Genomic DNA, 12,668 nt, shown 5'->3' with positions numbered 1-12,668 from the left:
TTACATCTGCAGAATACTTTGTTCATCTTCAGCACCAAAACAGAAAAATAAATAACTCCTAAAGTAACTTTACTTTTACATTTTTTGTGTATACCACTGAATGTGGTCCCTAGTCCCCCCAAAATTAAAAGATGCATACCTCTGTGTCCAAGAATTGATATAAGCAAATATTTTGAGTGTATGTTCCTTTCTGAGTTGCAGTCCATCACCACCTTCTATATCCGATACTGAAATAAAATAGAAAAAGTTATTTTTAATTATGAATAATTTCAAAACAACAGTAAAGCCACATTTTAGAAGGCCTCTATTTTAAAATGCAAATATTCTGAGACTATTTCTTCACTTTTGTCTAAGAAAACAAAATTTTGATCTGGAGTTGAAAAAATAAAATAAAGATATTAAGTTGCTTGCTCAGCATGCAGCTGCAACACTGGTCCAAATCCTAACAATGCATATAGTACTCCAAACCCTCACAGATTTAGGAGTGGACCCTGAACACCACCAGGTGTGGTCCAAAAATAAATTAAAAAAAAAAATCTTGGGGCTGGAGAGATAGCACAGTGGGTAGGGCGCTTGCCTTGCACGCAGCATGGGTTCGATTCCCAGCATCCCATATGGTCCCCTGAGCACTGCCAGGAGTGACTCCTGAGTGCAGAGCCAGGAGTAACCCCTGTGCATCATCAGATGTGACCCAAAAAAGCAAAATAAATAAATAATAAAGATGAATGAATAAATAAATAAATCTTGGTTAATTTAGCTTAAAGAGCAATATGGGGCGGGGTGGGGGGGGAGATGGAGGGGAGAGGCCACACCCAGTGATGCTCAAGAACTATTTCTGACCAAACATGATTGCCACTCAATGCCTCTTTTGCAAACCACAGCACCCAAAAGGAGAGAGAGAACAAAAGGGAATGCCTTGCCACAGAGGCAGGGTGGGATGGGGGGATGGGGAGTGGGAGGGATACCGGGATCCATGGTGGTGGAAAATGAGCACTGATGGAGGGATGGGTACTTAATCGTTGTATAATTGAAACCCAAGCACAAAAATTTATAAGTCTACAACTGTACCTCTTGGTTTGTCACTAATAAAAAATTTTTTTTAATGAAAATAAAAAAAGAACTATTTCTGGCAGTGCTTATGGGATCACAGGGGATGCAAGGGATTAAACTTGGGTCATACAAGGCATGTGGCCTACCTACCTGCTGTACTATTGCTCCAACCTCAATAAAGATTTCTAATATATGTAATTTTGGGGAGAAGGCAATTAATCTGGTATTACCTCAACTAATCTGGCAATTAATTAACGATGGCAACTAATCCAATAATACCTCAACTCCAACTCTACCTTCCTTTCTTCTAATATCTGTGATGCTGAAGTTGTGATCAGTTTAGCTTAAAGTTGTTGGGTTTTAGGGCTGTTTGTTTTGGTATCTTTTGGTTTCTTTTTCTTTTTAGGTCACACCCAGGTATTACTCCTGTTTCTGCGCTCAGGAGCACTAGCACAGCAGGTAGGGTTTTTGCCTTGCACACGGCTGACCTGGGTTCAATTCCTCGCCCCTCTCAGAGAGCCCGTCAAGCTATCGAGAGTATCCCATCCACACAGCAGAGCCTGGCAAGCTCCCCCTGGCACATTTGATATGCCAAAAACAGTAACAAGTCTCACAATGGAGACGTTACTAGTGCCCGCTGAAGCAAATCGATGAACAAAGAGAGGACAATGCAACAGTGCTACAGTTCTGAGAGCGCCTCACTCCACAAAAGCACTGATTTTCAGCCTCCAGCTTCCAAGAATCACTTCCCATTTTACATATATATATATATATATATATATATATATATATAGCACTGTCCTCCCATTGTTCATCGATTTGCTCGAGCAGGCCCAGTAATATCTCCATTGTGAGATCTATTGTTACTGTGTTTGGTATATAGGTAGCTTGCCAGGCTTTGCCATGCGGGAAAGATACTCTCAGTAGCTTGCCGGGCTCTCTGAGAGGGGCGGAGGAATCGAACTCGGGTCGGTCATGTTGGCTGTGTGCAAGGCAAATGCCCTACCTGCTGTGCTATCGCTCCAGCCCATCCAAGGCTAATCTGAGAATAAAAAGCAATGTTGGAAGTGTTGTATTTCCCTATTTTAAATTGTACTACAAGCTAAAGTAATCAAAACTATGTGGTAGATTCATGGTGTCTCACTAATAAAAATAATAATAAAAAAAACTATGCGGTACAGGAATAAATTCAGACTTTCAGACCATGAGAGCCTAGAAAATAAAAACTCATATTTATGGGCAGGTAATCTATGACAAAGGTACTAGATTCATGGCCTGGAAAAAAAGGAAAATCTATTTAATAAATGTTGGGGAGGCTGGATAGTCACTTACAAAAAATGGAACCTGATATATATTTCACAAGTACATTAAAATTAATTCAAAGTGAATTAAATATGTAAAGATTAGACAAGAATTTATGAAACACACTGTGGAAAATATAAGCAGATTATCTCCAGATACTGACCTCAGGGGTATCTACAGTGATTTGTACCCATTGGAAAATGTAATCATATATATATACAAATATATATATATATATATATATAAAATCAGTAGCTAGGTAGCATCTCCTCTTTGCTGAAATTCTAACTTTCTCCAAAGTATTTATTTTCTGACAATACCCTTTCAATTATTTCCCCAGTCTTACTAGAAAGTGACTGCATCCTAAATTACCAATATTGATATTTCTGGGTTTCCTCGAGTTTCCCTCCTTAGTCCTGAAACTTCTAACACATGTGTTAAATGCCCTCTTCAAATGCCTGACTGTTCCATACCTAACATTTCATAAACAGTAGATACTACCATGAGAAGAACCTAAAATTATAGATCAGATGGGCTGGAGCAATAGTATAGCAGGTAGGACGCTTGCCATGCAAACACTCAACCCAGGTTCAATCCCTGGCATCCTGTATATGCTAGGTCTGCCAGTAGTCATCCCTGAGCACAAGCCAGGAGTCAGACCTGAGCACTGCCAACTGTAGCCCAAAAGATTAAAAAAAAAATTTATTTTAATTAATAAGATTATCGGCAGAGCCTGGCAAGCTTCCCAAGGCATATTCAATATGCCAAAAACAGTAACAACAAGTCTCACAATGGAGATCTTACTGGTGCCCCCTCCAGCAAATAGATGAACAACGGGAGGACAGTGCTACAGTGCTACAATAAAATTATAGACCAGAAGAGAAATTGTATAGATACAGTTTCGCTAATGGTCTAAATAAAATCTGTTTGGCTCAATGAAATCTGCTATACAAAAAGCAAGGACTGGCAAACTTTTCTACAAAGGCTGAAAGCAAGTATTTTAAGCTTTAGAGTCTATATAGTTTCTGTTACAACGAGGCAGTTCTTCTGTTATATCTTTAAAACAGCCTGTAAATCTGCAGTATATTAAGCACAGCACTGTAGAACTGTAGCACTGTCCTACCTTTGTATAACTATGTAATATTAGCACTGTATAGCATTGTCTTCCCATTGTTCATCAATTTGCTCCAGCAGGCACCAGTAACATCTCATAATTCACAACAAATTGTGAGACTTGTTGTTACTGTTTTAGGCGTATCGAATATGTCACGGGTAGCTTGCTAGGCTTTGCCATGCGGGCAAGATACTCGCGGTAGCTTGCCAGGCTCTCCAAGAGAGGCGGAGGAATTGAACCTGGGTCAGCCGCATGCAAGGCAAATGCCCTAACCGCTATGCTATTGTTCCAGCCCTAAGTAATATTTAAAAAAAAAAAAAAAAAGGCAGATGATGGGGCCAGAGATATAGAAGAGTGTGCAAGTCACTTGCCTTGCAAGCAGCCAACTGGGGTTCAATCCCCATCCTCCCATACAGTCCCTCCCATACGGTCCTGAGTGCAGAGCCAGGAGTAAGCCTTGAGGTTACCAGGTGTATCACCCCCACTTCCCCCCGCCCAAATAACAGCTGACTAGATCACATGATTGTTTGCCTACTCCAGGCACATGACAAGATATAAAGTAGTACTTTTTTTTAGAAACATTATATTGATGACATTCGGATTTACAGGGCTAGAGCGATAGCACAGCGGTAGGGCGTTTGCCTTGCACGCAGCCAACATGGCCGACCCGAGTCACCCCTCTCGGAGAGCCCGGCAAGCTACCGAGAGTATCTTGCCCGCACGGCAGAGCCTGGCAAGCTCCCGTGATGTATTCGATATGCCAGACACAGTAACAACAAAGTCTCCAATGGAGACGTTACTGAGCCCGCTCGAGCAAATCGATGAACAACGGGAGGACAGTGACAGTGATAGGATTTACAACAATATTATTAACTTTCAATACATACATCATTTCAACACCACAAGCATCACCAGAGAGCCCACTTCTCTCAACCAGTGTCCCAATGACTACTGGTCCCCTCCGCCCCAAACCCTCATCTCATATAAACTCAGCATTACAGACAAAAATCTCCAGTTCCAATGAAAATAGTATTACATTTAAATCTTGACCGTATCATGTCCAGAGTGATAGTAGAGGGTTTACTCTGCATGCACCCAACCAAAGTTTGATCCCCCACAAACCATATGTTCCCCTGATCCTGCCAAGAATGATCCCTGAGTACAGAGCCAAGGATAAGCCCTGAGTATCGCCAGATGGTGACTACCTCCCCCCAAATCAAAAATTCTTCACAGTACCCAGTAGTTATGACATATGCAATAATACTTTCTGAGGGCCAGAGCAATATTATAGAGGGTAGGGCACTTGCCCAGGTTCAATCCCTGGTACTACACATGGTCCCCTGAGCACCACCAGGAGTAAATTCTAAGCACAGAACTAGGAGTAAGCCTGCCCACCACCAGTTGTGGCCCCAAAACAAAAATAAATAAATAAATCTTGCTGAGCATTCTACATGCTAAGAACTAGATATATCATGATTAATTAAACAGTGTCAGTCTCCACCTCATGAAACTTAGTCTACCAGAGAAGAGGAAGAACAAAAGGTGGTAAATGAATGAAAATACATATTGTGCAAGGCCAAAGAAAATAGTACAGTGGAAAGGATGTTTGCCTTGCACACAGCTGATTTGGATTCAATATCATCACCTCATATGGTCCCTCAAGTCATACCAGAAGTGATCCCTGAGCACAGAGTCAGGAGTAAACCCTGACCACAGCCATTTGTGGTCTAAAACAAACAAAGTTACTGAGGGGTCTGAGAGATAGTACAGCAGGTAAGGTGCTTGTCTGGTACACTCCCAACCCAGGTTTGACCCCCACCATCTCAGGTCCAGAAGCCCACCGGGAGTGCTCCCTAAGTGCAGAGTCAGGAAAAGGCCCTGAGCACCCTTGGGTGTGGTCCCAAAACCAAAAACAGAGAGAGAGAGAGAGAGAGAGAGAGAGAGAGAGAGAGAGAGAGAGAGAGAGAAAGCACAGTGAAAATGCCAAAAAATTCAAGTAGGTCATTGTACTCCAAATAATATGCGCAACTCACAATACAATGAGGAGTCAGGAAAGAATGATTCGGGTTGTGATCATTAAAGGAGACTGGAATGTTAAGAATTCAGACATCAAAAGATAAAAAGAGGGGTCAAAGCAGTATTACAGTAAGTAGGGCACCTGCCTTGCACATGGCTGCCTTATCTCCACCACCCCATATGGTACTCAGAATTAATTCCTGAGTGCAGAGCCAGGAATAAGCCCTGAGCATTGCTGGGCGTGGCCCCAAAACAAAACAAACAAAAAACCTGAAAGAGATTAAAGTATTCTCCATTTATGTTTAAAGAGAATACACAGGAGCCAGGGAAAACAGCTATAGTAGTAAAATATATGCAATACCATAAATTAATTACCCAACTCCTTGTGCCCTCTACTTCCCCCAGCACCACTTAGATGCCTTTAAACATCACTGTGAATGAACCTCATGGCACCCTAGGCATGTAGTACTATATTTAAAACTAAATAAAAGTATGGGCACAGAGAATACGGTGGGTATGCTGTTTGCTTTGCTCACAGAACCCCAGATCATCCCAAGCACCCCCAGAAGTTATTCCTAAATGAGAACTCAAAAATAAGCCCTGAGCACTGCAGGGCGTGATGCAAAAATAAAGAAGAAAAAATCAATACAAATATGGAGCAGGGAGATGGTACAGGGATTAAGGTACATGCCTTGCATGTGTGCAACCTAGGTTCAAGCGCTGTCATTACATAGACTCTCAAGTCACCAGTGTACTCCGAGAGGGCCCCATATAGCAAAGTGGCCCTCCTGGTCTCCAAGGCAGAACTTGGATATCATCACATCCTCAGACCCTAGTATAAAACTATCCAGCCCAGTTAGCCAAGTGTGAATAAAACTATGGAAGTGGTCCACAGGGTCTATGAGCACTGCTTGGGAAGCACCCAAACCATCAAAAACAATACCAGTGGCACACCAATACCAATGCACATTCTGAAAAAGGCAGCCATCGCCTGCATACCAACATAGCTTCCCAACTCATTCCATTGTTTTCATGTTAACAACAAAAAAAAAAAAGTAAAGAATATCCTGTCAGGGCATGACAAAGTAGAACTCTGCAAACAGTCAATAAATACTTGATGAAAGACTGAAAGTTTCTGAGGATCAGTAATATGATATAATAATAGGTTTTGTAACTTCTATTCAAGTCAGCATAGGAGATCAAGCTAGAGAAGTTAAAAGAAAAGTAGTACATATATTTCTGCCCAAAACTGGTAAGTTTCTGTATCTAGAAAGCAGATTCCACCAAAAACAAACTGTTACAAGAGCCAGAGCAATAGTACAGTGGGCAGGATATTTGCCTTGCAAGTGACAGACCCAGGTTCAATCCTCAGCACCCATATGGTCCCGCAAGAACTGGCGGGAGTGATCTCTGAGAACAGAGCCATGGGTAAGCCCTGAGCACTGCTGGATGTGGGTCAAAAAAACAAAAAAGAAAAAAACAGCTGGAACAAATGAATTCAGCAATGTAGAAGGTCACAAAAATCAAAACACACACACACACACACACACACACACACACACAATTCCATTTCTTTTTTCCCAGATTATTGCACAGCATCTTCCAGACACAAAAATCGTTCCATTTCTAAACATAAAGAATAATGTGAAAAAGTAATGTAAAAAAGGAAAATAGGGCTGGAGCGATAGCACAGCGGGAAGGGCGTTTGCCTTGCATGTGGCTAACCCAGGTTCAATTTCCAGCACCCTATATGGTCCCCTGAGCACCGCCAGGAGTAATTCCTGAGTGCAAAGCCAGGAGTAACCCCTGTGCATTGCCGGGTGTGACGCAAAAAGCAAAAAAAAAAAAAGGAAAATAGTTTAATTGCAACAGCATATAAAATAAAGTACTTAAAAACAAATTTAGGCAAGGAAACAAAGATGTGTAAAAGAAACAAAAATACAAGACACTGCAGAAAGAAAATAGAAACAACATGCGCCAGAAAGTTAAATCCAGTAATAGGGTATCTGCCTTGAAGTTCAATCCCCAGAACCACATCTAGTTCCCTGAGCATCAGTAGGAGTGATCCTTAAGCACTGCCAGAGAGGAGGGACAGAAAGGGGGGGGGGGGGGGGGGGGGGGCTGAGAGAATATGTAAAATATGTATATGTGTGTGTTTATATATGTGTGTATATATATATGCATATATATATATCAGGCCAGGAAAGGTAAAGGTAAAGGCCCTCCCGTTGATCGTCGATTTGCTCGAGCGGGCCCAGTAACGTCTCCATTGGAGACTTTGTTGTTACTGTGTCTGGCATATCGAATACTCTCGGTAGCTTGCCGGGCTCTCCGAGAGGGGCGGAGGAATCGAACTCGGGTCGGCCATGTTGGCCGCTTGTAAGGCAAATGCCCTACCCGCTGTGCTATTGCTCCAGCCCTCAAAAGGGATGCTGGGAATCGAATTCGGACCTGCTGCATGTAAAGCAAACACCCTACCCTATCTAGATCAGAAAATTATGTTTTGCAAAATCTAAAAACTATTTACAACTATTTAATTCAATATAAAAAATCATATTGGAAATGTGGCTCAGCAACAGAGCATCTGCCCTGTGTGTGAGGCTCTGGGTTTGAACCATCAAAAAAAGTTATTTTTCTATATGCTAATATATCTTTTTTTTGGGGGGGGGTTCTTTTGCAGGTGGTTTTTCTTTTGTCTTTTGGGGGGGAAGTAGGAAGCTGGGGAGCCAACCCTAGTGATGCTCAGGGTTTACTCCTGCCTCTGAACTCAGGAATTACTCCTTGGACCATATGGGATATCAGAGATCGGACCTGTGTCCTTTAGAAAAGGACCCCCCCGCCCCCCCCCCCGCCCCCCCCCCCCCCCGCCAGACCAGACCCTGATTCGCCACCCACGAAGGCCTTCTCCACTCCTGAAAGGCCATGATTCCAGAGGAACACAAATCAATCTGGGTACCCAGCCGCTTCTGGCAGAAATGCCTCTGGACAATTATTAAAACACACACACACACACACACACACACACACACACACACACACACACAAAGACATCATATGCTCTTCATTGTCAGCACAAACTAATGAAAACAAACTAATGATGCCTTTTCTGCAGGTGTGATAGTTGGGAGAAAATTCCAAATAATAATACTGGGTCTTTTGTCGAAAATTTGAATGTAATCAAAGTAAAGAGAGACTAAAGTAAAAACCATCTACGACACAGGCAGGGGGGAGAGGAGTACTGGGGCTCTTGGTGGTGGAACATGTGCACTGGTGAAGGGATTGGTGTTTGATCATTGTACGACCGAGACTTAAACCTGAAAGCTTTTGTAACTGTTCTCATGGTGATTCAATAAAAAAAAAAAAAAAATTTTAAAAACAGAAAAGAGGGCTGGAGCAATAGCACAGCGGGTAGGGCGTTTGCCTTGCACGCGGCCAACCCGGGTTCAATTACCAGCATCCCATATGGTCCCCTGAGCACCACCAGGGGTGATTCCTGAGTGCAGAGCCAGGAGTAGCCCCTGTGCATCACCGGGTGTGACCAAAAAAAGGCAAAAAAAAAAAAAAATAGAAAAGAAAAAAAAATCCCAATAGCATCAAAAAAAAAAAACTTCAGAATAAATGGAAGACACCAAGGAAAATATTTTAAGGCACAGGCAGTTAGGAGTACAGAGGAAGGGGAGAGGGAAAGGTGAGAGTATAAGAGTACAATACAGAAAAATACCACTGGGGTCTTCTTTTTTTGTTGTTTTTGTTTTCTGGACACACACTGCATTGCTCAGGACTTACTCTTGACTTACTTCAGTGCTCAGGAAACCATAAAGCATGTCAGAGATCGAACCTGTTCATGCAAGACAAATGCCTTACCAGCTGTACTACCACTCTGGTCCCATCCACCATCTAATCAATAAGACTAATCAAAACTCTTATTTTGGTTTTGGACCACACCCAGCAGTGCTTACAGCTTACTTCTGGCTCTGCACTCAGGATTGCTCCTGGCAGGGTTTGGGGGACCATATGGGGTGTCAGGGATTCAATACGGTCAGCCTACATGCAAGGAAAACGACCTACCTGCTGATGTACTATTCATCACTCCAGCCCCCTTATCAAAATATCTTGGTCATACAGTCAGAAATACGTTGCTCAGTAATCTAGTAATAGCCACAAAAGTACAGGATGCTGTGAAATATGAAGTTGTTAACTATGAACTTACACTAAGGGTGCTAGGCTGATACCCTTAAACTAGGGTCTCTGCACAAGCACACAGCCTTGTTATGAGCAGAAAGCAAGCCCAAATGCACACTTAACAAATTTCTCTGCAAAGACTTAAGAAAGAAGGGAAATCACCGAACGTGAAATACATCAGATTGGAGGATAATCCAAAATCACAGTTCCAAAAAGAAAGGATAAAAGGACCTGAAAACTTCTTGAGGCTGCCTATTCTCTCTCCTTTCTTCGCTTTCTCTGTACCCTGAATCTTCAGAGTTTCTGTCCACTTGCGACAATAAACAAACAACAGCTTTTTGTAAATTAGCATCCAGATTAAAATCATTCCTTTGGGAAGACAAAAAACTAAAACCCATTCTTTTCTTTCTAGTGATAGACACAAAAATTAAGATACCCTACGTTCATGGAACAAAATTAGTATTATTAAAATTCTCATACTACCTAAAGTAATCCATGGATTATAGTCCTATCAAAATTTCAATGAATTCTTCATGAAAATAAAGCAATCCTAATATTTACATGCAAAACACAAAAGATAGCCAAAGCACCTTAAGAATTCTACAGGTATCCGGGGGCTGGGGCGATAATACAGCTGGGAGGGCATTCATCCTGCACGGCTGACATGGGTTCAATCCCCGGCATCCCATATAGTCCCCTGAGCACCGCCAGGAGTGATTCCTGAGTGCTGAGTCAGGAGTAACCAGTGAGCATTGCTGGGTGTGACCCAAAGCGCCAACAAAACAAAACAAAAATTTTTAAGTGTGATAAAGGTATCACACTTCTGACTTTGACCTATATTATAATGCCAGTAATTTTCAAGTATGATATCAACATAATGAAATGAAAGACAAATGAAACAGAATGAAGAAAACAAAAATTAACCAATTCATATATACCTAACTAGTATTTGATAAAGAATTCAAGAATACACATGGTATTTTTTTAATACATGGAGTTGAGAAAACTGGATATTTACACACAAAATAATAAAACTGAACCACTACCTTAAAATAAGTAAAAATGAACTGAGAAAAAGATTATAAAGACTGGTCTTAACAATGATAGTCTAGGAAACTTTGTTGTTCTTTTTACTGATTTAACAATGGTTTTTTTAAGTGTAAATGTAGTTTCTGAGATATGTTACCACACTACCATTATAACATGGTATCCCTCCACCTTTATTCCCAGAATCCTCTCATACAATTCTTTCATACTCTCCCTCTTCCATAACTTCTGTCTAGGGCAACAATTTTTTTTAATGTAACACCAAAAGGATTAGCAAATAAAACATTAAACAAGTAGAACTATTAAAACTGTTTCTGCACAGCAAAAGAAACAATTTGCTTAGTATGTGTATTACAAAGGGATACTATCAATGTACATAAGGAATACAATACCAAATATTCAAAATTTAAAAAAAATACAACCAATCTCAGGACAATAGCCAACCAGGGAGCCATAGCGACAGCTCCAACCAAACAGGCTGAGTGCATGTTTTGCATTCAGGAGGTCTAGTTTTAATTCCTGATATTCACATGATCCCCTGATACTGTTTGTTGCAGACTCAGAGGACCAACAGGAATTTCAACCCCCACCCCCAAAAAAAGTATTCCTGCCATTTAGCACAGCCCCCATTGACCTAACATTATTATGAAGTGATAAAAGAAAGAAAGACAAACACTGCCTAATCTCACCCAACTGAAATCTTAATAAGGTAACCTTAGAGAAATAGTGTTTTTTTTTAAAAAAAAAAGTGGCTGCTAGAGGCAATGATTTCATTCACAAGTGAAATCTTAAACAGCTTACCTCAAAACAGGGGTGTGTGTGTGTGTGTGTGTGTCTGTGTTGTTTTAAGGTTATCTGCTACTGGCAAGGAGATGGGGGAAATGGAAATGTCAAAGGGCACAAGTTTCTAGTTCTACATTCTTGGATGTTAATGTGTACAACAGCATGGCAGCAGTACTCAACAATTCAGTGAGGTTTTTTGGTTTCTTTTTCTTAGGAGGGGGGGTTGAGTTTCCCTCCCTGCCCGGAGCTCAGCTCCGGCAGCTGAAGACCTCCAGAATCAGACACAACCATGCTGAGATCACGCTCCATATGCATGAAGGTACCGGCAGAGGAACAAAGGCATGCGGGTCCCGGGGCTGAGATCTCCAAGCCTGCTCGGATCAGGGCTGAGCATCCTCCACCCAGATCCTCCATCTTCCAGTAGGCAGAGGTCACACCCACCAACGGACCCCCAGCGCCGTGTAATTCCATCAACGGCCAAGACCCAGAGACTAGAAAACTCAGCTCCTGGAAGCACGCATTTGCGGCTGTGCGACATCATCTTATTCTTACTCTGGACAACCTGGCAGGCTACCGAATGTAACCTGCCCACACGGCAGAGTCTGGCAAACTCCCCATGGCGTACCCAATATGCCAAATACCACTAACAACGATGGGTCTCATTCTCCTAACCCTGAAAGAGCCTTGAATATGGCACTTTTTAAAATCTCAGGGCTGGGGCTGGAGTGATAGCACAACGGGTAGGGCATTTGCCTTGCACACAGCCGACCCAGGCTCGATTCCCAGCATCCCATATGGTCCCCCGGGCACCACCAAGAGTCATTCCTGAGTGCAGAGCCAGGAGTAACCCCTGAGCATCGCCGGGTGTGACCCAAAAAGCAAAAAAAAAAAAAAAATCAAATCTCAGGGCTGGGACAAAGGAGACTTTACAGGGGGCTGCTCGAGGCAATGGACAAACAACAGGGTGTCACCCACTCAACTGACCGCTGAGTTCATTCCTGTCTCTGTGCTCAGGATCACTCCTGATGGGGTACTAGAGACCATATGAGGTGCCAGGGACAAACCAAGGATGGACACATGCAAGGCAAGCATTTTACCCACTGTTGCTGTAGCAAACAATTTTGTACTACATAATTAAAATTTGCTAAAAGTAATCTTAAGCACTCTGGCGCAC

The 12,668-nt window shown here is 42.1% G+C and overlaps 1 protein-coding gene across 3 annotated transcripts in view; it reads right to left on the bottom strand.

Moving 5' to 3' along the window:
* Positions 1 to 12,668, bottom strand: part of USP34 (ubiquitin specific peptidase 34) — a 258,244-nt gene that overhangs the window by 225,810 nt on the left and 19,766 nt on the right. For all 3 annotated transcript variants that reach the window (XM_056126930.1, XM_056126939.1, XM_056126955.1), the window contains exon 2: positions 140 to 227. In XM_056126930.1, the coding sequence (XP_055982905.1) occupies positions 140 to 227 (88 nt within the window). The remainder of the gene's footprint in view (positions 1 to 139; positions 228 to 12,668) is intronic.

This window comes from Sorex fumeus, unplaced genomic scaffold (assembly GCF_029834395.1).
Source record: "Sorex fumeus unplaced genomic scaffold, SorFum_2.1 ptg000006l, whole genome shotgun sequence".
Taxonomy (NCBI): Eukaryota; Metazoa; Chordata; class Mammalia; order Eulipotyphla; family Soricidae; genus Sorex; species Sorex fumeus.
This window is presented reverse-complemented; position numbering and strand designations above follow the sequence as displayed.